This window comes from Nanorana parkeri, unplaced genomic scaffold, assembly GCF_000935625.1.
Source record: "Nanorana parkeri isolate BGI_ZX_2015 unplaced genomic scaffold, ASM93562v1 scaffold156, whole genome shotgun sequence".
Classification (NCBI taxonomy): Eukaryota; Metazoa; Chordata; class Amphibia; order Anura; family Dicroglossidae; genus Nanorana; species Nanorana parkeri.
Genome location: NW_017306424.1, coordinates 2,007,182 through 2,032,964, shown reverse-complemented (window position 1 = coordinate 2,032,964; position 25,783 = coordinate 2,007,182). Strand labels below are relative to the sequence as shown.

General features: G+C 40.0%; 1 protein-coding gene across 1 annotated transcript in view; it reads right to left on the bottom strand.

The window, feature by feature from the left end:
- Positions 1–334: 334 nt before the first annotated feature.
- LOC108785342 (carbonic anhydrase-related protein 10-like) overlaps positions 335–25,783 on the bottom strand; it is a 341,295-nt gene continuing 315,846 nt past the window's right edge. Inside the window, exons 8-9 of the mRNA XM_018554392.1 lie at positions 7,122–7,287; positions 335–1,051 (exon numbers count right to left, since the gene is read on the bottom strand). Of these exons, the coding sequence (XP_018409894.1) occupies positions 1,017–1,051; positions 7,122–7,287 (201 nt within the window). The 3' untranslated portion in view covers positions 335–1,016. The remainder of the gene's footprint in view (positions 1,052–7,121; positions 7,288–25,783) is intronic.

Genomic DNA, 25,783 nt, shown 5'->3' with positions numbered 1-25,783 from the left:
ATATATATATATATATATATATGTATGTGCTCCTGTAATGCTGTTTAATAGGAGAATATGTCTGGTGATTGGTGCCTTTCATGACTGGCTGTGGGACAGTACATGGGAGAAGCTGGGAGGGTTGTAAGGTAGCATGGAGGAGTCCACCAGATGTCATCACAATGTTCAAATAAAGCTTTTGGTGCGAATTGCTGTGCAGGTAATGTGGCAGAATAATTTTTTCACTCTATTCGGATTATCCATTCAATTATAACAGATAGCAGAAAACTGCTACTTCAATTTTATAAACATAAAACACTGATGTAATCAATGAGATATAGCATATGCAGTCTTTCGATTCTGGCTGTTTTATTTTGATTTTCTATAAAACAGGAATTATTACTTGGTAGAATGGATTAAAAGAAATTCACAAGATAATGAAACCAACAATTCAAAGTCATATCTCATGTACTGTTAGGTAAAATGTTTGGTTTATTAATAGGACAGAAATACAAATAAGTCAGTTAATCTTTTCTGGCATTTTACATCTCTCACCTGCTGATTACCTGTGCTGCTTTTCATCAGATATCACACATTTCGGGAACAGGCAAGTCATTTTTAGGATTACAAAATAGCACAAAGCTGTTCAGCATGTACTTCTGAGCAGGCAATTTTTTGGGAGACATTCATTTCAATGTATTTCATAAATGTTGATGGCTGTTGAATAATTTATCTGATCTTGCAGTTGGACTTTCATTGTTTCCTCCTAAAGTAATTGAGACAGCAACTCTTGCTTTTATTATGTCCGTTTGGCAATAAAGAGAAGACATTAGTGATCATCTTTAATCTTTTAAAAATAGTTTAGCATTTCTCACACACCATGTGTTGGTGACACTGTGCATTTCACATGAAGTGTATTATTTGAAAACTTGTAAAAATGTTCTTTGAAAACACAATCAAATGGCAATCTTGCTTCATTTATGAATCAAAAGTTCAATTGGAAGTTTTTTCAGGTGGACAGGCGTGACACAAATATCTCAGTCTGAGTTCTTGGAAGACATGAACCTGTCCACTGCAACACAAACCAAACAATTAATCAATCATATACAATTCATATAAAATTGTAAAGATACAATTCACATCTGATTAAAAAGAGCCAGTCCTGGTTTAGTGTTAGACTGACACCTTTGTTTTTATATAAACAGTCACTACCCACTCGGACCTGTCAGGGTGTTAAATCCTGGCTGAAATAGTTCTCGTCTCTGTCACATACTTTTGATATATTAATAGAATAAATAATTAGAATTAAACAAAAAAAGATTGACAACTACCACCTAATTCAAGATGTATTTCCTGTAAATGTATTTCTGTTTGTGTATATACAGTATACTATATGTAATTGTATTTTCTTTTACATACAATGCAGCACATTCCCCCAACTATAAGCATATATAATAAAAGCAGATGCACCCTTAAAAATGCACCCTTAAAGAAAGTGTTTCTTTCTGCAGTGAAATTACTGTAGTATCATCACCCTTGCTGCTGCTGCTGTATCTGCTTAGATGCTGGCACATGCCATATAACACTGAAAATGCAAGAAGAAAACTGGAGGCGTTACTTGAGCTTTACATTTTTATTTTTTTTGCTTACCAAAAATATTCAATCAGAACTCCCACCCCAAACAAACGATATACAAAAGGACAACTCTTTATTCACCACCTTGTGAATTCAGTCCCTAACTCTCCCATCTCCGCAGATTATTTTATATCAGGGGCTCTAAAAACAGCCCCCTTCATGCATTATATACAAAACTACATAGCCTGTTGCTAATGAAGAAATACACTGCATACATCACTGAGTAACACACAAATGAGTATTGTGTATCTTGCTGGCTTATAGGATCCCCATTTACAAGTGAGCGACTTTCCTGATTCTCTGGATGTTTTGGCAGGACAGACATACCACAATATACAGCCTATATAATTCCAAAGGAGCTCTCTGGGCCCATCTTTACTAGATGTGGATTCAGTAGGTGCTGGAACCCCATCTTTCTGTGACATTGACCTTGGACACTTTTCAGTTTGGGCAGGTGAGAAATCGGAGGGATTCTTCATAATGTAATTTAATGACGTAATATCCAAGTGCTATCAGGCAGTAAGAACCTAATTTACTCCCTGCCAAACCAACATTGCGACATTTGGAATGCTTCCCCCATTTCTCTTGTTACCATTAGAATGGATGTGAAGGGCATGTTTGCTGTCAGATAACATTTGCATCTTATAAAACATGAGAGCAGCTGCGTAACTATAAATCATAGGGTCCCATAGAAAGATATTGATGGGGTATCCCCAGTGACCTACGTATTGCCACTGATCTTCAAATAAAGTATTTGTAAATAAAGGACAGGTAGCATGAGAGCTGTCAGCATAGTCAGTACACTACTAGGGACTAGTGCTGTGGACAAAAATTGTCAGAGGAGAGGGAGCATCACATTTCTTTTACAGCATTTCGGTTTTAGTACCAATAATAATGACTGTCACACAATTTTATGTTATAACATAATTGTTAGTGCACACAATTACGCTATAACCTTCATTTAAATGTTTTTAAACTGTTGGGTTCTTTTTTGCAGAACTACAAACAGCTGACAGTTTTAGATGGGAACACTGAAGAAGACACATACAGGGTTAATTTCAGTGCTGGCCTGGATAACTAAAAGCTCTGAGGGCAATACAGCTACACTATTAATACAGCCAAAAAAGTCTTACTGCACCGGCTGCAAAGATCTGTGGCTATTAAAATTGATTCTTAAGTCTCCTCCTGTACCTCCTCTATCAGTTCTGCTTGATTCCAAATTATGTCACAGGGGGTACAGGGTGTCAACAGAAACCTCTGCAGTCCTTAATAATACAGTGATACATATGTGTTATCTTTGCATACTGTGTGTGTATATATATTGTGGCATTGCGTGGCAATACCACTGTGTTATGTGGCCTCCAAATCTCCATTCCATGGTTCCATGCCTTTTAATAGTGATTATGCACCTGTGTACAGCCCTCATGAAGAGGGTGCTGGGATTTGTTCAGGGCCCCCACCTGTGAGTCAGGAGAACTCCACCCAGGGGTCAGTGTGGAGGCCAGTGCAGCAGGGAGCTGCAGGTTCATGAAACATATTGGAAGGATAGGCATGTTATTGTGGTTGTCTGGAGGAACCAGACAGTGGCCCTGAAGATTGGGGCCAGCGCAGCAGTGCTGCAAGAGAGACTTATTAAAAGACTGGGACACCGTGAGTGTTTGGGACAACTCAAGGATTGGTGAGCCCATATCTGTCATATGCTACAGCAAGTTATTTATGTTGGATTTCCTTTTTCTGCCTTTGGAATAAATAAAAGACTGTCCTTTGTTCTGTGAAAACGGCTTCATGACTGGTCCTTAAGCGCTCGCCATTTGTGCTAACCTCCCCAACGTCACAAGTGGTGTTCGAATGCGGGCAGCCGGCTCCACCTCTTGCAGTGCTCTATTTTGCTGGAGTGAGCATAAGTGCTGTGGATCGCACAAACTGAGTGTATGCTGTGATGGGTCCCTCAAAAAGAAAGGAACGTTATGCAAAGATGCTTGCAGAAGCATGGTTGCTGGAAGGCATAATGCCATATGTGGAAGCTGCACCAGTGACCCAGAAAGATGTGCCAGTGTTTCAGTCTGCCGTTAACTGGTACAACCAGCTCTGTGCAGCCTCGACCCCAGCAACTGAGAAGCCTGCTCAGAAGGAGCAAGGGTATGGACATTGGCCCAGCAGGTGCGCAGGTGTCAAACGCACTGCCAGTGAATGCAGGATTGCTGACTGTTTGCCACGGAGGTCGCCTGCAGAGGAGTGGGGCCACGCAAATATGCCTGGAGAGAGTATCCAGCGTGGCCAAGTGAGCCAGCAAATTGTCCAGAGGGAGATTGCCGTCTCCCATAGAAACTGGGAAGGATGTGTCGCTCGGAGACCGAGTCCAGCATGGCCAGCGAGTGTCTGGAGGGAAAGTGTTATCTCCCATAGCAACCAATGGAAGAGTGTCGACGGGAGTGAAAAATTGCAAGGATGTGGTTTAGCTTAACCTGTGTGAACTTCATCGTGATCTGACAAAGTGCCTTAAAAAGTCTGCCTACACCTTGTGGAGTGTGTGGCCACTGGGGGCATAACTTTAACAAAAACATGAAATTAAATGAGTGTTTGTTTTCAAAAAGGGACCATTTGGCGACTTTGCCCTACATTGTAGTGCGACCATCCCTTTTTTATACCTCTATCACTTGCATGTTTGAGGAGGTAATGTAGGGTCACATTATCACACCAAGGGTAGCACCTGGTTGCTGGCGCATGAATCAATGCATGTTGCCCTCATTAGGATTTGTCATGATGCCAATACCATTTTCAGGTTGTAAAAATAAATACTAACCATTCTTTACCCATTGATCACTACAGGACCTTTAGTTTATCAACATAAACCACATTTATGTAGTGAACATCTTTATTTTTCACAATTTGTATCTGTTAAAGTAAAACCTTTTATTGAAATAGGACAGACCTCTTAAGGTGCCCATACACCTAAAGATGCCCATACACTGTACGATTATCGTACGAGTATCGCAGGAAATCCAGCGATCGTACAATAATCGCAAAGTGTATGGAAGGCGTGCGACCGTTTCTACTGTACAGTCGCACGTCTTCTGTCGAACAAGCAGGCTTGAAAACCTGCCGAGAATCGTACGGGTTAGTGGCCTGCTTGTTCGACAACTGCCGAACGGGCCGGTGTGCGCACGCGCACACTGCCCGTTTGCAGTGATCGGAAGCCCACAGCGGGGCGGGCTTTCGATGATCGCAAGTACGATCTGCCTGTCCAAGATGGGCAGATTGTACGAGCTTTTAATAAGCTTACGACCATTGCAAGACAAAAGTCATGCAATGGTCGTAAGGTGTATGGTCACCTTTACAATTTTCTGCAGATTTTCTGTGGTCAGATGGAAAAAGTGCAACAGATTGGCCCAGGTGGAGATTACTCCATCCACACAGTGTAGATGGAGGAATCTGTTGCACCTTTTCCATCTGACCACAGAAAATCTGCAGATAATTGTAAGGTGTATGACCAGCTTTATAAGTCAAGGCTACACCCACCTTTACTTCCTTAATTAATCCTTGGAGGTACAGGGTGAAGCGAGCAAAAATTCTATAAAACACTTCTTTAGTAAGAAAAAAGATCAGTAGTACCTCTACATTGGCTGAACTAAAAGTGATAAAGAAATTACCTCACACTAATGTTTCATGAAGATCCTCCATGGACCCCCTCCTCGGTCTTCTTTGGAATGTGGCAGAAGCATAACAAGGGTTTGGCATAAATTCAAAGCGGATCTACACAGTTATTTTTAAAGGTGGATCTCTAGTGACATAGTCACATAATTGATACACCATTTGTGCTTTATCAAAAAATGTAATGCATTTGACTGAAATTTATTTTGGAGGAAGGTGTATAACAAAAGTTAGGTTTGAAGGGTCTTTAGTGCTGCTTTTAACTTCTCTTAGGAAAGGTGTCAAACTTTAGTAGGGTAGCTATTGTTGCGAAGTTTAAGGTTTGTTGTTGAGCAATAAATCTACGTATTTAGGAGTGCATTCTTAAATTCATTTGACTTTGTACAATAACGAATAAGCTAGACCGAAAAAAAATATTTCATACTCCTTACGGTCTTATTCTTCTGTCTCTGGAATGAGGAACAAGGAATTGCTACAGAAAAATGTAAAGGTTTTACTAGGAAACAGTGACATTTTAAGTGCTTGAAAACACTGTTCCATTTAGTGCCAATTTACACTTATCCATTTTTGGTTAATTGTATTTTGGTGTATTGCATGTTATGTCCTCCTTTAACAATCGTTGTGTTAAGGCAGCCTATTCAAATTAATGGGCTGCCAATGCATAAGAATGAACAAAAAAATGGACATGTAGGGATGCACCAATAGTTCGGCCACCGAAACATATCGGCCAAAAATGTTACTTTTGGCAAAATACTTAAAGTACAATTTTCTGGACGAAAATGCGGTGCATCCCTAGTTTCTCTTCCCCCCGCTGGGTGCTGATTTGTGTCCCCTCTGACACAGAGCAGTGCCCAGCAGGGAGGAGAGAAAATGTCAGGAGGCTATGCGGGGTGGGGAGGAGAGCGCTGTCAGTGTTATCACAGGAAGCTGAGCTCTCCTACCGCACCACCCTACTCAACCTCCTGTGACAGGCAGATCAGGATAAAGAGCGGTGAGGGGAGGAGACAGCTGTCAACTGTCACAGGAGACCAAGCCGGCGGTGCTGGGGAGGAGTTAAGCTATCAGCTGTATCACAGGAGGCTGAGCTCTCCTCCCCAGACTGCCTACTTAGTGTCCTGTGACAGCAAGTCAAGATGGAGAGCTAAGCAGTCAGGATGGAGAGCGGTATACAAACACTCAGCAATCAACTGATCACTGAATGTTTGTAAATAATTGAGGACATATTGTGTTTACTGCGTCCCCAATTATGAGTGAACAGGAAGTGCTCTACATCGCTTCCTGTTCATTCATGATTGTGGACATAGTAACACTACTATTTCCACAGTTTATGAATGGACAGGAGCACTCCGTATAGAGGGTTTCTGGTCATTCATAACAGGAGATGAAGAAAAAGAGATTGGGGACTCTGTGTTTAGACCCCTGATATTTCCCCAGAGCCCCCAAAAAGTAAAGTAAAATAAAAATATAAAAAAAAATAAACATAATTTTCAGGTTCCAGTGAAAACTTCACTTCAGTGCACCTCTAGTAGTATGATCTTTGACAAAGAGCACCACAACACAATGTAGTGCCTTACATTGCATTGTGGTGTGCTGCAACACATGTGTTGGAGATGTAATGCATTGTGCTGTGCTGCAGTTAGTATGTTGGGATACCATTTAAAATAAATGGCACGGCGACATGCTCATGCACATAATGATCATGCTTTAACGGTGTTGTGGTAGCATACAGGTTAACACAATGCAACAAAATGGATAATTGCAAATGTTAAAGTTACATTTAAGTGTCAAAGTTTGCAGTTGTCATTTGCTAGTACTACTTTGTTTCTAAATATCTAAGATTCAGATTTTTTCCATACCATGCAGTTTGTAGTTTGCTCCTTTGCATTTTCGTCCTGGTTTGCGGAAATCGAGATTGCCTCTCAGCCCTCGATGGAAAAGGGGTTGCACTGGGCGGAAGTTGTCACTCATACTCTGAAAGATCTGTGATGGTTGATTCTGACTCAACAGGCGTAGAGAGTGCATCTTAGCATAAAAAAGTTAAGACATTGTTAACTGAATGAGCTGAAATAATCACATATATGAAAAATATAATACTGAATTCAATATACTGTGAGGGGTTTATATATATTTGTTCTATCCTATCTATCTATCTATCTATCTATCTATCTATCTATCTATCTATCTATCTATCTATCTATCTATTATATACACACACATATATATATATATATATATATGAAGATCAGCCTTTCTTTTAAAGTTAGTAGCATAGTAGTCACTCGTATGCATTGGGAGACCAATTTAGGTACATACCACTTAAAGCCCAATTACAGTCTTATACCTCTTCTAACTTATGCCACCATGTTATAATTTGTAACTGATTTATGTTTGGAAAAGTCCTAAGATACCTTTTTCTTTCAGTGATCATGCTGCTTCTTGCACTCACACTCCAGTGCTCTATGCCAGCAAAATTGAATGACAGCCACCCCTCTTTGCACAAGTGTCCTCACACAGACTTGAACAGCAGAGGGAGAGAGTGGTGTGTCAGACCAGGCTATTACTGAGAGATTACTTTTGGGAGCACGGGATCTAGCTTTGGTGGCTATGGGACTGCACAGCCATAATTACACACACACTGTGTAGCTGTTGTAGCAGGAAAGCAGAAGTAAGATTAAGAAAATGGAGATTGTAAGAACAATATCTATTTGCCAGTGCTTTGATTACAGTGACTTCAGTTGGGTTTTAAATTACCTGAGTTTTTGATCCTTAGTGCTAAAAGGCAATCTATGCCAACCTTTAAGTCACCACGCTGCTCACAATATGGAAACACGTACATGGTAAAGTAACTTATTTCAATATAATCAACAGAGATGCTCAGCATGTGCTACTGCAAGCACAACTAACATGACTGCATATTTCTTAAATATTTTTGTGGATGTATTTGAGAACTCCAGCCAAAACCGTTTTTTTAACGTTTTTGGCCGATTGGAGATGGATTAAAAGCTATATGAGTTTTTTTTATTGATTTCTATGCTTCCCTGGAGACACTTTTTTTCTTTGGGTCTTGGCAGTGCCAATCAACAAAAAAGGAGTTGAGAGGAAATTTTCTCAACATGAACACAGACTGCAATTAAATGCTGATTCACACCATGCAAGGCGTAAATATTTTGGATGGAGTCACTCTTTACGACTGTTCTCTTTCTGAGTCCAAAAATAAAATAAGTCCATCTTGCATAATCCAGAAAAAAAGAGTTTGCTTACAATGTATTTTAAATCTGGATATGTTTCCAAACAAACACTATGTGTCTCTGAGCTACTGGCAGTCTTTTGTTTGCTCCTGTGAATGATAATGAAATTCAGTTAGAAAAAAATAAAATAAAAAAAAGTTTGAATGCTACAAAATCATGAGGACTCTTATTGTTCTTCCCTCACAGACACTGCAGAAGGGTGCATAACAAGCAACAAATCTGCCATCTATTTCCTGGCTTAACAACATAACAGCCCAGGGGTGAAATTCTCTCAAATGAAGTACAGATGCTAGTGAATTATGGGAGTCAAGTTGATTGTCATTCTGCATGCCTCACTGCTATTTACTAATGACATGACTTCTGACAGTTTTGAATTCAGCACTACTGCTATCGGAAGTTAATTACGCATATTTCAGTACTCCTGCAATATGTTTTTTTTATAAACACCACAACTCGAACAGATCTGCAAACACTGACATGTTTAAAAAAAAGATTAGGATTTTTTTGCAGGTTTAACATAGCCCCATGGCTACAATTAATGCAAACCTGTTACATATTTGTCCTAAAATGCCCATAATTAAATGTACATATGCAGCCATCCTCGGCGTGCTCCTGAATGTTTTCTTTGTGCGCTGATTTTTACTCTCCATGCCATTTCTATGGCTCCGATAATAATTTTTTAATGCCTGAGTTCAGTAATTGTATAAAATTTGATTTTGCTATGGTAACGGTGGTTACTAAGGATTAGAGTTTATAACAGAATTGCAGGTGCACAGGGTGGAACTTGGTAATGAAACAGCTGATTCCAAATGGGCTTTTTTATTTATCAAGCTGTTGGCTGAAACAATCAGCTAAAAAGTACGGAATAACTTAGCTAGAGTTTGTATGTTTATTCCCTGTACAAATGTACACATTTATACCAGGATAAAATAATGCATCAAGGCGGCAGTCAAGCCATATGCCACCACCATGAAGGCATCTGTGTTGTTTTCTACCATGTGTCATTCTTATTTAAAAGGATTATAACAATGGATGACAACTAAACAATGAAAGGTTTATTTTGAAATAATGTATATGGTCATGTCCTGGCTGTGTTTGCCATCCAAGGGAGGCTAAAAGTAAATGATATTTGTAGTATACATCAAAAGAGGACATATATGTGAAATCCATCTACTTCTTCAGGAATCCAGATTTTTCTTGTAAAAAAGGAAGAAAAAATAAAAAGAAGTACAGAAAAGAGAGAAAATGGGGAAATGCATCAGTGTTCAAAAGGTAAGAAGAGAAAAAAAAAAAGCGGGGGGTAGAATTAAGGGTGGTGGGGCTCACCCAAGAGATTCCACCAGAAGGGGGAAAAAGGCTCTGACATCAGGCCCAAGTGCGTTTCAGATAGCAACCAGTTCATCAAGAGATAGGAAGGATAAATATTCTGAAGAGGACATAAAAACCGTCCAGTAGAACCATCTCTGGTTACAGGCTGTGGCTGTACCATGTAACATCGAGGAGAGATCTCCTATATTCATTAATTTTGTCAAACCACATGGCCATGGATGGAGGCTTCAGCAGTAAATAATTGTTTAACAGATTTTGATTAAATTGCCATGAAATGTATCATTTGAACCATAAAGCCATCTAATGGGGAGAGACATGTGGTCATTGGTATTGACAGTCACACAGAGAAACACATTTACTGGCAATCTTTTCCTTCATTACTTTCTCTTTATTCTGGTGGTAGACTATTCCACACATACATTATTCGAACTTGACTAATTTGACAATTAACAAATTAAAATGTCCAAAAAGTCTGCTTGACTGTTCATTCCATTAACATGCTTTTAACTTATTTTCGAACATGTGAACATAATGATGTTAATACACTAAAGAGTATAATATGTTAATATTTAAATACATTTTTTTTGTTATAAGAGATTTTTATTAAAGTGCAATAACTGTTACAATAAATAACAGCAAGTGTAGTAGTGTCTTCTTTGAGTCTTATGGGCCAGCACACCAGAAGCGCTATGGTTTTTCTTACCGTATTGTGAATGGGGGAGATAATCTTAACTCAGGAATGTAAACCAGGAAAGGTGGGCATAAGACTCTTATGTCTTCTCAAAGGTTCAATCAATTCATTGAAAGACTTTCTAAAGGTCTGTGGACGGCACCACGAGTTTGTGTGCCTTTGACCTTGCTGGATGGATGAGATCTATGGCTGTCATTGGATTGTATTTTCCTTTGCCTCCCTAGACATTACAAAGGCCACTTGGTCAGGGTGGATAAGCCACTGTAGGCTCAGGGCAAGTCTGGAGGCTATTATTTTAGAGAATAGTAGTGTTCACTTGTTAAAGCAAACATTTATTACTTAGCTTAGTGAATAAGATGAATTGCATTCACTTTGCCCAGTCATGTAGGGCTGCAACAACTAATCGACATAATCGATTATAATCGATTATTGAAAAAGTTGTCAACTTTTTCAATAATCGATTAATCGGCTTCCGATTGCAAGAGAAATAAAAAAAAAAACACAAGCGTTTTGCTGGCGTATGATTAAATGATTGATACAAAGGAAGCTACACTTTATTCAAGTAAATCAACACCAGTAGGTGGTCTTAAAGTATATCTAATCTCAAGAACAAACATTGAAGGCCCATTCACACCACTGCGCTATGGTATAGTGCATGATAATGAACATTATGTGTGTTTGTGTGCTCCAGTGCCATTCATTGTAGCACACCACAATACACAGTAAAACACTACAGTAAATTGAACTGCTCTATCAAAAATGTAGCAGATCTGATTTTTGGCTAGTTGTGGTCAAATACATGGGGTCCCTAATGCTGTACATCTGACTGGCAGTTTGCAAGCCCTTAAATGTGGTGGCAGTATTACTTTTCTTGTAAGGCTTCAAAAGAGAACTATGGGATAAATTAATGACAAATCTGCGCTTATAGGTAGATTTAGAGAACTAATGGATGTTATTACAGCTGCTGCACTATAGACACTATGGTCAAGATGTGAATAATAATAGGTATGCAGCGCTATGGGTCCAAAGCTAGTATAATGAGTCTAATCTAAAGACTATTGATAAAACAATATCCATTGATTGTGCATAAATATAATTAGTATAAACAAACCTCTTTTGATTTGTGTGAATAAATATAAAAATCATGTGCTACAGGTATAAACCATTACCTCAGTATAAACTGTAAATTAATATCGATCATAATAATGCAAAAGTGCAAAAAGTGCAAAATTGTGCAATGTATGTTTTACACACACACATATATATATATATTCTTACTCCAATAAATATAAAAAGTGAAAAAACTCTCAAAGAATATATAAGTTCATAAAAGTCCGGAAACTTGTATCATATCCAATGTGGTTGATCGAAGATAGATAGTGAAAGTTAGTGTTATTATATCCAACGTGTGTAAAAACACCATCTCAAACGTGCTTGATGATCTTTCCCACACTAGTGTTTGTATCCGCGCCAACACCCCCTCAGGAGTGCACACTCACCGCAATACTATTGTATAGTAACAATATTAAGCTCACTGATAAACCGCAAAGTCCTCACATCTATTTAATAAGCTCTCCCACCGATGTTCCATGAATCGATAGATTGCCAAAGTTAAAAGAAGAAGAAACTCCTCATTGTGTAGCATATAGAGACCATTTATTAAGTAAAGTACATAAAAAACTCACATTTAAAAATGAAATAACCTGCCGGTCAGATTCAGCAGACAAACAAATAGCTCGCACTTCCGTATTGCGTGTGGTATCGTATCGGATAGGCCCTCCTCCTGGGATAAATGTTTTTCCCCATAGATAGGGATGTTCAGATACCAAGCACTGTACTTGGAACAAGTACAAGTACAGGTACTTTTCCAGCTCCAAGACCAGACTAGAGAAAAATTCAAAAGTTAGGAGGCAGCTTTCATTTGTAAGGAGCATACTGAGCTCCTGGGATTTGTGCATTCCTGTTTTAATGTATGACTTTTTTTTATAAATATAAAGAAGAGATGCACTAATAGATAAATAAGAGATGCACTGATACCATTTTTTCAAGTATGAGTACTGATACTTGTCCAAGTACTCACAGATACAAGTACTGATGCATTTTTGTTTATTGTCATGTGACAGTTTTTCTAAAACAATACAGACTAATGATTTCAGGACAGTGGGGGAGCGCCAGAGCCCTGTCACAGCTGCAACCCTGGTTGTTCTCGTGAAAATGCCAAGTATCAGCACCGGTATATGAACTGGTATCTGAACATCCCTACCCATAGTTCTCTTTAGGGTCACGGGAGGACATATACTAACCTCCTCCCGTGACCCAAAGTGCAGTGTATCACGGGCAATATACTGAGAGCGCTGAAGCCGGGATGGATCCCGACAATACTGTCGAGATCCACCCAGCTGCATGAGTGACAACTGGCTCTGCCTATCTAGAGGCAGAGCCATCTGTGCCCGCCCCCTCCCCCGTTCGTTCCTCCACTCAGCACTGGAGGATCAGATAGGGGAGGGGGGAATCCCTGCGGGGAGCGGTGACTTACAGTCACCACTCACTGCAGGGAGACGATTGGGGAGTGAGTGGATCGGCACCATGTTTCTGCTCACTTCCCGATCGATAGAGCTGACCTGTGACAGCTTCTTTGTCACAGGTTGGCTCTAACTATGAGGATGAGTGGAAATCATCCTCAGTTGTCCTAAGCACATTTTTTGCAGGTACAGAAAAAAATGTGTTGATCATGCTGATGCTTACATTCGCTGTATGCCTGCACCACTTCCCTGTTGAAGACCTTTAAATCACCAGGGACCTCTGGATATGGTGGAGTGTGTAACCCCCCCCTTCCTTCCACACTGCAGTGCGACACAGATTGGCACAGCTTCTAACTCAGAAATGCGGTGGGTGAACATAGGTATGGTGGAGTGAGGCGAAGATAAAATCAACAGGAAGAAGGGGAGCTACCAAGAGAACCTGTTTATGAATAGGCTAGAATTACGGTAGAATAAAAATAATGCAGCAAAATGTGTGTGCAAAATATCAGGGGCAACTATAGACAAGTAAGGTCCAACTTAAAAAAAAAATCTGGAAGGTCATCTGATTAGAAGTGATAAAGAGTAAAAGTACTCACCTGCATGACCCTTTTCATTGATCCAGCAAATTGCTGTCAGCTCCAGTGCTGGTATGTGCTGCCAGCTTTACTATACCAGTCAGCACCACAAAATTCTAAGGGATTTGGGCAATGCTATTACAGCGTAACACACCACAACAAAGTATGGTTTAAATCAAAAGAAGGCACTGTGCCTGACTTCAAACCCACTTTAAGTTCCACAAAGAATTATTCTCCTTTGAGAGCTATCATCAACAGGCTTTAATGTCATAAATCAAACAATGCTGACCTGCACAACAGAGGGAATCCTTATGTGCTTGACAACTTCCCCATAATGTTATATTTTGTTAGACTCTGAGATAGACATAGCCTGGCAAAGACCAAATCTGTAAGGTTGCAATTGAGTTCTTGTAAATTTAACTGCTGGGTGTCAATCTTCCCTAAAGCCAACAATAAAATCGCGGATGTCAACTGGTTAATAAAGGGAGACAATAAACTACTGGAGGTAAATAATCCCCCCTCCATGTACTACTAGTAGTAATAGTATGAAGTAAGTAAAAGTATAAGACGACATGATTGAAAATGATAAAAGTTAGACTCATCAGAGGCTCTTCTGTGTCTTCTATCGTCATCCCTGCTTTACTCATCACAGGTTCTTCTGCATCGTATACCATCATCTCTGCTCTACTCATCACAGACTCTTCTGTATCTTATGTCATTATCTCTTCTGTATTAATCACAGGCTCTGCTGTATCTTATATTTTCATCTCTGCTCTACTCATCACAGCCTCTTCTATGTCTCGTCTCATCTCATCATCTCTGCTGTACTTATCATAGGCCCTTCTGCATCATATATCATCATCTCTGCTATAATTATCACAGGCTCTTCTGCATTGTATATCATCATCTCTGCTCTACTCATCACAGAGTCTTCTGTGTCTTATATCGTTATTTCTCCTGTATGTATCATAGGCCCTTCTGCATTGTATATCATCATCTCTGCTGTACTCAACATTTCCCTGTGTCTTATATCATCACATGCTTTTCTGTATCTTATATAGTCTTCTCTGCTGTACTCATCACAGTCTCTTCTGTATCTTATATAGTCATCTAATAAAAAGTAAAATAAAAACCGACAAACTAAATAGTAAACAAGTAAAAATTACTAATAACGCAGAAGGGCACAATACAGGGGTAAATAGTTGGCTCACTCCAGTCAACATAGTCAACGTAGTCACTCCAGCCAACATAGTCAATGCAGTTAATAAAATAAATCCATTCACCCAAGGTAATCTAATTAGGAATGGACCTACCATAACAAGGCCAATTAAAAAAAAGTAGTGGGGAGCAAGAGGGAAGCAAATGTCTGACCAATAATAGTACAAAATGTAAATGTATGTTCACCAATGCTAGAAGTCTAGCAAATAAATTAGAGGAGCTTGAAGTTATGCTACTCGAAGAGGACTTCGATATAGTGGGAATAGCAGAAACTTGGCTAGATAGCGCACACGATTGGGCTACTAATATAGAAGGGTACAACCTGTTCAGGAGGGACAGGCTTGAAAGAGGGGTGGGGGGTTGCATTTATGTTAAAATAATCTCCATATGCACATATGGGACGATATCATGTCAAATGGTGGAGATGTCGTGGAATCTTTATGGCTAGAACTAGTTAGAACGGACGCTAGCCGTAAACTTATTGTGGGTGTCTGTTATAAACCTCCATATATAGGGAGGAGGAGGCTCATCTACACTCCCAAATAGAAATAGCTGGGAAACAGGGTAATGTTGTGGTAATGGGCAACTTCAATTACCCAAGCATCAATTGGGCTAATATAACTTCCCATTCGGCAAAGGGGGCCCGTTTTCTGACTATGTTGCAAGACAATTTCATGGATCAGATGGTTGAGGATCCAACCAGGAAAAATGCCATCCTAGACTTGATCATTTCCAATAATGCAGAGTTAATTGAGGATATTGTAATCGGGGAGTCACTGGGTAATAGTGATCACAAGATGATTACTTTTAATATTGGGTACAGGAAAGGGAACTGGGCCTGTCGAACGAGAAGCCTAAACTTCAGAAAGGCTAACTTTGAAAAACTGTGCAAGATAGTGGGTGACATCAAATGGGAAAACTTATTTCACAAACTGAGCACTGACCAGAAGTGGGATTGTTTGAAGAACAAATTTCAAAATGCTGTTACCAAGTGTAAACAAAGCCTATATGGCTAAATAAAACAGTAAAACAACACATTAAGGACAAGAAAGTGGAATTTAGTAAGTATAAGATGGAGGGGACAGCATTGGCGTTCCATAACTACAAAGAATGTAATAAAACATGTAAACAAGAAATTCAGGCAGCTAAAATTGAGTGTGAGAAGCATATCGCCGAAGTTAGTAAAAGGAACCCCAAAAAATTCTACCAATACATAAACAGTAAAAAGGTGAGAAAGGAGCAGATAGGCCCAATAAAGGACGAAAACGGGAGGTTAGTCACAAACGAAAGGGAGAGGGTCGAGGCGCTAAATACTTTTTTCTCGTCGGTATTCACCAAGGAAAAAGACGGGTTTAATGTACATGATAAAACACATAGTTTAACAGAAAATGTACCTCAGTGGTTGACTGAAACCGGGATACAACATAGGCTTAAACTACTTAATGCAAATAAAGCATTAGAACCTGATAATCTACACCCCAAGGTACTCAAAGAACTCAGCCAGGTTATAACGAGACCATTATTCCTCATTTTTAAGGAATCCATAATGTCTGGTAGAGTGCCAAGCAACTGGCGAAGGGCTAATGTGGTACCTATATTAAAAAAAGGGTCAAGATGCCAACCCGGGAACTATAGACCAGTTAGTTTGACATCCATAGTATGCAAACTGTTAGAGGGAATGATTAAGGACTACTGAGTGGAATTTGTTCAAGATAATGGCATAATAACTTATAACCAACATGGATTTAGGAAGGATCGTTCTTGCCAGACCAATCTGCTAACATTTTACAAAGGGGTAAGTAGAGATCTGGAAGAAGGGAGGCCGGTGGGCGTAGTGTATCTGGATTTTTCCAAAGCATTTGATACGGTGCCACATAAACGCTTATTATACAAGTTGAGGTCTATGGGCATAGATTAAATAGTGTGCACGTGGATAGAAAACGGGCTACAGAAACCTGTACAAAGAGTATCAATAAATGGCACCTTTTCAGACTGGGCGGAGGTCATGAGTGGCGTGCCCCAGGGTTCTGTGCTAGGCCCCATGCTTTTTAACCTGTTTATTAATGATATCGGGGAGGGAGTGAATAGCAATGTTTCAGTATTTGCTGATGATACCAAAATTGGGAGGGTAATAGACACGGACTTAGACACTGTAACATTACAGGAGGACCTGGATAAAATAGGGGAGTGGGCAACTATATGGCAGATGAAGTTCAATGTCGATAAATCCAAAGTAATGCACTTTGGAGTTAAAAATAGGCAAATGGGCTATACAATTATGGGTATGCCACTAGGGAAGTCAGAAATGGAGAAAGATTTGGGGGTCATTGTAGACCACAGATTGAAGAAAAGCTTGCAGTGCCAGGCTGCTGTAAACAAAGCAAGTAGAGTCCTGTGTTGTATTAAGAAGGGAATATATTGCAGAGACAAGTCTATAATTTTGCCAATTTACAGATCAATGGTTCGGCCTCATCTGGGGTATGCAGTCCAGTTTTGGTCACCAGTGCTCAGAAAAGATGTCCTTGACCTGGAATAAGTCCAGCGGAGGCAACCAAACTCATTAAGGGGTTGGGGGACCAGAGCTATGAGACAAGGCTGTTTATAATAATCTAAATGATTGGAAGATGGAACTCAGCTGCGGAGACATGTAAACCCCTCACGTGCTCTGGCCCAGGAGTACGTGATGGCAAGGGTTAAATATTGCCAAGTAATCTCAGTGCATCATTGGTCAATCTTCCACCCTCTCTAAGCTTGCTATACCTATGGGGAACAACAGGTGTGTCCGGCAGTAATAGGGATATTCTATGTCAAAAATATCATTGGTTGGTATCATTGGTTGGTTTAACTTGTTTTAGTTCACACAGTTACTTTCCATATACCGATAATTATGTTCACTTCACACAACTTGGTACATCAATGAGACAGCCTTTACAACAGTAATTTAGCAGGTGCAAGGAGTTCCAGTTTGTCACAATAGTCATGCATATGCCCATATATGATCAGTGTTGTTGCAGCCACAATTCCAGAAAGGTAATTTAACTATTCAGCTAAAGCCCCACTGGGTATCTACCCAGAGGGGTATACTTGCAGTTTGATGTCCTGGTTAAATGGTGGATAGAGTCTGGGTTGCGCTAGCGCAGAGTTCCCTTTGCAGGCTGGCAGCTGGGAAGAAGCAGTCCTTTGGAGTCACTGGCGCTGGCTGTAGGGAGACTGGCACTTGACTGGCGTCCGCATGGAGTTGCTGGAATGCCAGTCAGTAGCACAGTCGCGGCTTATGATGGGGAAGGGGCGGAATGCACCTGACGTCATTGGCCCAGGGGCGCTCGAGTCCGTGGCTCGGAACGGCGCCGTCCCCGGGATCCATTACAGGACCCCCGCCAAGGGAACCCACTCCGTGGGTTGAAGGTTTCAAAGGATAGCGTGCATGGAACCTGCGGATGAGAACAGGAGCATGAACTCCCACTGCGTCTTCCCAGGAGTCCTCCTGGGGTCCATAAGATTTCCATCGACGGAGGTACTGCAGCCTGTTCCTGAAACGTCTTGAATCAAGGACCTCCTCAATCTCATACTCGTCTTGCCCATCAATCGTGACAGGGGTTGCTGGCTGAGGACGACGGTCCGGAAACGGATCGGGGACATGGTGTTTCTGTAGTGATACATGAAACGTAGGGTGTATCCCGAGATCCGGAGGCAAAGAGAGACGGACCGCATTTTGGTTTATGACAGAGGAGACAGGGAATGGACCGATGAACAAGGAACTGAACTTCCTAGAGGGGGTTCTCAGATTCAGATTGCGGGTGGAGAGCCACACCAAGTCTTCCACCTTGTACTGAGGTGCAGGCCTGCGTCGGCGGTCATAAAAGTACTTCTGGCGTTTTTGGGCCTTTTCGATGTTGCTTCTCAGAAAGGCACTGGTAGAACGAAGGCGCTGGAAGTAGTCCTCAGTAGCGGGGTTGTTGGATGGGAGTGCCTGTGGAAGGAGGAAGGACGGGTGGAAGCCATAGTTAGAAAAGAAGGGTGTCTGTCCCGTGGTGGCACTCATCGAATTATTATAAGAAAATTCGGCCATTGGCAGGAGTGAATGCCAGTCGTCCTGCAGATAAGAGCAGTAGCGGCGGAGGTACTGCTCCAGACAACGATTAATCCTCTCTGTCTGACCGTTGGTCTGGGATGGTAGGCGCTTGACAACCGCTGCTCAATTTGGAGCCTGGAGCATAGAGCCTTCCAGAATTTAGAGATAAACTGGGAGCCTCTATCAGAGATGAGGGTCTTTGGGACCCCATGGAGCTTGATGACGTGGCCTATGAGGGCGTCTGCCGTCTGGAACGCCAGTCAGCAGCACAGTCGCGGCTTATGACGGGGAAGGGGCGGAACGCACCTGACGTCATCGGCCCAGGGGCGGAGCTTCCGCTCGAGTCCGTGACTCGGAACGGCGCCGCCCCCGGGATCTATTACACTGTTAAAATTAAATATGTTCTCTTTTGAAGTAAGAAGATTAAGGGGGGACATGATTTTCTTGTATTAAATGTTCAATGGTGACAGCAACATTATTAACAAACTCTTTATGGTTAACCCCATAACAAAGACTAGAGGCCACCACCAAAAATTGTTGGAGAAAAAATTTCAGCAAACGGGGCACAAGGGGTTCTTCTCAGTTAGAGCGGGTAGGGTATGGAACTCGCTGCCACAGGCAGTGATTTCAGCTAAGAGTGTGGAATCATTCAAGAAGCTCTTGGGCAATTTCCTTAGAGACTGTGACATACAGGGGCACAGGTGCTCCTAGGAGCAGAATCACACATGGATTCATACACATGCACACACCAGCTCAACCATAAATGCATACACGCAGTAGGTTGGACTTGATGGACTTATGTCTTTATTCAACCTCAAATACTATGTAACTACATCTCTGCTGTTGTAATCACATTGTTGTTATATTATTACTTCGGCTGTATTCATCACAGGCCCTTCTGTGTGTTATATCATAGTCCATGCTGTACTCATCACTGGTTCTTTTGTGTTGGTTATCATTGTCTCATGGTCTCTGCTTCTGTGTCTTATATTGTCAACTTTGCTGTACTTATCAGAGGCTCCTGTTGTTTTATATCATCATCTGTGCTGTATTAATTACATGCTCTTCTGTGCCATATATAATCATCTCTGCTGTATTCTTCACAGGTTCGTCTGTGGTCTTACATTATCACATCTGCTGTAAGACACAAAGTAAAGAGTAACAAGCAGACCACTTGACTGTGAAGAGTGTTTTCTGGGGACGGATTTGACAGTTTACAGGATGTGGGGGATGGTGTTTTGGATGTCAGGAACTGAGCCGGATGTGTTGGCCTGTGTGGTTCCCACTCATCCCACCATTGCCAAAGCAGCTTTGCATTAGATGGGAGCACACCAGTCAATGCCCAGCATCTCTATTTTATCTGGCTGCAAACCAAAATCTACTTGTTCCTAACCTGGACCTATCTAGATGTGGCTTCAGCATCAAGGAGTTCAGTGAGGGGTTTCAGCAAGCGGGACAATTAATATCTTTCTCCATGCCTGTCCCTACTTCCTCCAAACCTGTATCCTCTTCCTTACACCCCCTTTTTCCCCACTGAGCACCAGTGCCACCCTTTTCCCCTACTGTGGCATTCTTTTCTGCCATTGACCGTCGACACCAAGCATTTTCTTACTCCCACTAGCAATTTTTTCCTCCCAATGACCATACATGTTTTCTCCACCTGACCACCAAAACTGCCCATTTTTAGCTCCCCCTGAACAGTGATGCCAGATATTTTTCCTCCCCTTTGGCATCAATACTGACCATCTTTCCCTTCTGTTGTACACAGACACCAGCCATCTTTTCCTCACGCTGACCAGCAATATAAGGGGGAATTATGATACATAATACTTACAGCTGTACTCTATATATTGTGTTGTACATAACAAAGTGCTTCTGACGCTGTATATTGCATACTCCTGTTCAAGTGTTTATTGTCTCAACACTTGATGGTTGGCTCAAGCAGCTCTCTGTCCATATTCTGTTTACATTTTTTAAAGACAATCCTTTAGGCTTATGTGTGTCTATGAATTTCTCACTTGTGGTACAGTAAATAAGGAGTATTTTGTGGGTACAAGGACTGTGGCATATGTACCCAGTGTGTCCTGCAAGAAGGCTTAGACTATATTTAGCCATATTCCTTTAGGCCATGCCCAATTTATCCATGCCCATGTTCATGCCCTCTTTGTCAAGTTCTAATGTTTTGCTCATCATAGGCTCTTCTGTGTCCCTATATCATCATCTGTGCTGTGCTCATCACAGAGTCTTCTTTATCTCACACCATCACTTCTGCTGTAATCATTGCAGAATCTTCTGTGTACTCTATCTATCTATCTATCTATCTATCTATCTATCTATCTATCTTTCTATCTATCTACCTATCTTGTCCTTTGTCTTACATAATGATTGCTGCTGATCTCTGCAACAGACACTGTTGCATTTGATTTGATATAATGTTTTAGTATTGCTTGTGGTAGGGTACATTTTCTTCAGTGTTTCCTAAACCTATCATCAAGCCCAACCAAATGTTCTTGTTATGTTAAAGAGAAACTGTTAGATTTTACCTGTGGCAGCAAAAGCTTTTATGCAATGTTTGAAGCTGCCATCATTCAACTCCCGGGAGCAGTGCTAGTTCCTAGTCAGTGCACACATTTGTGGCTTCATATGAAGTGACATTTCAGCCTCAGAGCTAGCACTGCTCATGGGGGTTGGACGATGGCAGCCACCAATACTATATAAGAGCCTCATATGAGGCATGCAAGTAAGGTATGGGAAACTTTGCTTTTTTCTTTATTGTAAACATGGCAAATATTTTCAGAGATAAGTAAAATAGTTTACCTTGCTTATATGTTTTCCCTACACCTTTGTATACATTTATAAAACATAAAGTTTGACATACCATGCAAACAGCTGAAACATTCCACAAAGAGTACAAAATGTAATTTGCTTGTGACATTGTTTTAGTACTAAAAATATAACATACAAACAAAAAAACCCTATATGAAAGTCAAGAGTTATTGAAAAGGGATGAGATTAGTTAAAGTGACACTAAACCCAGGAGTTCCCTCAACTGTTAACATAAATGTATCTTATTTGTGCATCACTCAGCTGTAGATTCTCAAATCATCTCTGAATTTCTGCTGACACTGTCCTTCTATCTATCTATCTATCTATCTTGTCCTTTGTCTTACATAATGATTGCTGCTGATCTCTGCAACAGACACTGTTGCATTTGATTTGATATAATGTTTTAGTATTGCTTGTGGTAGGGTACATTTTCTTCAGTGTTTCCTAAACCTATCATCAAGCCCAACCAAATGTTCTTGTTATGTTAAAGAGAAACTGTTAGATTTTACCTGTGGCAGCAAAAGCTTTTATGCAATGTTTGAAGCTGCCATCATTCAACTCCCGGGAGCAGTGCTAGTTCCTAGTCAGTGCACACATTTGTGGCTTCATATGAAGTGACATTTCAGCCTCAGAGCTAGCACTGCTCATGGGGGTTGGACGATGGCAGCCACCAATACTATATAAGAGCCTCATATGAGGCATGCAAGTAAGGTATGGGAAACTTTGCTTTTTTCTTTATTGTAAACATGGCAAATATTTTCAGAGATAAGTAAAATAGTTTACCTTGCTTATATGTTTTCCCTACACCTTTGTATACATTTATAAAACATAAAGTTTGACATACCATGCAAACAGCTGAAACATTCCACAAAGAGTACAAAATGTAATTTGCTTGTGACATTGTTTTAGTACTAAAAATATAACATACAAACAAAAAAACCCTATATGAAAGTCAAGAGTTATTGAAAAGGGATGAGATTAGTTAAAGTGACACTAAACCCAGGAGTTCCCTCAACTGTTAACATAAATGTATCTTATTTGTGCATCACTCAGCTGTAGATTCTCAAATCATCTCTGAATTTCTGCTGACACTGTCCTTCCTTCTTGAGGGTGGCTACTTTTGTTCCCCATGGTCCCTGTGTGTGTTGTAAAGTGGCCACCACTACAAGCCCGCTTCTGTGATAGACTATAACCTAGATAGACGATAGACTATGCCTATAACAATACAAATTAGTAAACTAAATGTGAGATTGTAGTCCATCATGGGAGGGAGAATGGAGCGGTGGCTACTTTACAACACACACAGGGACCATGAGGAACAAAAGTAGCCACCCTCCAGAAGGAAGGACAGTGTCAGCACCAATTCAGAGATGATTTGAGGATCTACAACTGAGTAATATACAAATAAGGTACATTTTTGTTAATAGTTGGGGTACTTGAATGCATGTTTGAGATTTAACTCCTGATGTTAGTGTCACTTGACATATATAAATCTTTCACAGTTAAGTGTTAGTGTTCAGAATTCTAAAAATTTAAAACTAAGGGGTCTAATTTATGTTTCACCCAGGATTCATCCATCTGTCACCAAAGAACAACACATTTTCATAGTTTTAATTTTGGAAAATGTTTAAATCTTGGGATAAAGTTGTAGGAATCTTGGGTGAAATAATTAATAGCTAGACTCATGCATGTTGGGTTTTTGCATAGGCACATTAATAACTGGTTCTCCTTATACAATGACAGGGGGGTATGCTCAAATAATGTTTGATTGGATGGATTAGAGAAGGGTTCAAAGAATGTCTTTAATATAGTTGTGTCCCCACTGGGGAGATTTTACGCACTTCTGTTCCCTGGTGGCACCAGTAACTGGGGCCAGAGTCAAAGAGAACTCTCTACCAGAGCTTATTAAAAACCTATAAAACAGAAGTTCTTACCCTTCCATTTTTATCCAAAAAGAAAAGGTTTTGGACAGATTTCTACCTAAATATAATATTTTCAGGTCACTTGTGACAATAAATATATTTGCTTTATCAAATCTTTTCCAAAGATGTGATTTTCTTCACTTATCTTAGCATGTAACTCGCTGATAATGAGGACAGTACAATTTTACTGATAGGGAAATTCATCTCTGTTTTTCTTTTTTGTTGGTTCTTTTAATTATTATTTATGTCAATGTGCTCTATTTTTTCTGTTGGCAAGCAATGTATTCTATCCTCAATGTTCCCATGTCACACACCTACTGTAAATATTACAAATATCAAGAAACAATGGAAGTTCTGAAATAACCCTACAAATCCCTCAGATATTCACTCATTACCACTGAAGTGAAAGGCTTTTTTTAAACATTTTGGATAAAGTTAAGAAGGAATAAAACTTCTACAAGGTTTTTATTGCTCTATCTAGTAGTGAATGTTGTAACACTGGATTAAATTAGATTAGCGGTGATAATAGCCTATTTATTTTTGAGTTGATTTGGGGTTATAAACATGGCTGCTCACAAAGAAGATTTAGCCTGTCTACTGGAGCACCTGCCTGAGGCTGAATAAGTCATAGGGTTCTATTTATTAATAATTCACAGAGCCATTCGCTCTGTGAATCTCTGTAAACGTTCTATGCAAATAGATGCAAAACAAAAGTTCCTAGTATATTTTCTTTTCAGGTAAAATGTAATGTAATACCTCATAAATAAACACTTGTTTTCTATGCTCCTAAGCTCCATCTAGTTGCCATAATGTGGTATTTTTAAGATGCTACATTCAACGTGAAAAGCAAATTTACTAAGAATGTTAATTTTTTTCCCCCTCCATTCACACAGAACAAATGTTCACAGAGATTTGTATGGCAATTGGCACTGGAAACTGTTTATAAATAAATAGAATAGTGTAGAGCACCAAATACAAAAGGGTCCTAATTCTTATGTGTTAAGTAGAATAGATGTGGAGAAGAGGTAGTAAATGCACCACTATAATAAAATGGTGATGCCTGAAACCAAATTGGGGTCAAAGAAGCACAATCTTGATAGCAGAAAATGCTTCATGATATCATAAGGAAAACCAACGAATTTCAGGGATCACCATCCATTTCCTCAGTGAGATAAAGATCAGAACCATTGTAAATTTGGACATGTTCTGTAAACAAAAGGCTTAGATTCAAAGATGTCTGTAAATGTATGTATACAGGTATTCCTCACTTAACGACCGAGTTCCGTTCCTACGACCAGGTCGTTAAACGAATTTGTCGTTAAGTGAGGAACTCTATACAGTACTGTACTGCATTAGTACAGTACTGTATAGCGTTGCCGATGTACAGTACTGAACAGTGTACTGTACATCGGGCAATTAAAATACTCACGGGGACGCGCTGTGAAGAACGGAGGACGTCACTTCCCCCGGCGACACGTCGCACTGGCGCTGACGCGCGAGGTCGGAGGTCGCTCGGAGGACGGTCGTAAGTGCGAGTGGTCGCAAAACAGGTAAGTCGTTAAGCGAGGAGTATCTGTATAGAAATTAAAACATTTATGAAAAGAAAAAAGCTCATGAACATAGAATTAAATTGACTGAATTACCTAACTTGATTTCAAATTATACTTTTATAGTAAAACCTATAATTACAACCATCAATATTTATCTAATATAAGGTTATAAAAAAAATGGTATTTATAATATAAGGGTGACAACCCAGTAAAACTCAAAGATATAGTAATACATGTACAGAATATATTTGTAAATGATTAATAAATGACTAGATAATAAAATTGGCAATATTATGTAAATGGAACATAACTCTGTGATTTTTGTGATATAAATATTATTTGCTGTAATAATTATATATAAAGCATTAGATTACTGTATGTTAATGTGAAGGCTTAAATGTTCCTGTTTATTAACAGAAGGTTACAACATTAACACATAGTACGGGCTTATTACTGTTGTATCACTGAGTTATTATCTTCATTCACACTTACATAAAATTGCCATTTTTATTATCTAGTTGTTTATTAAATATGTGAAGATATATACACATATCACTAAACTTGT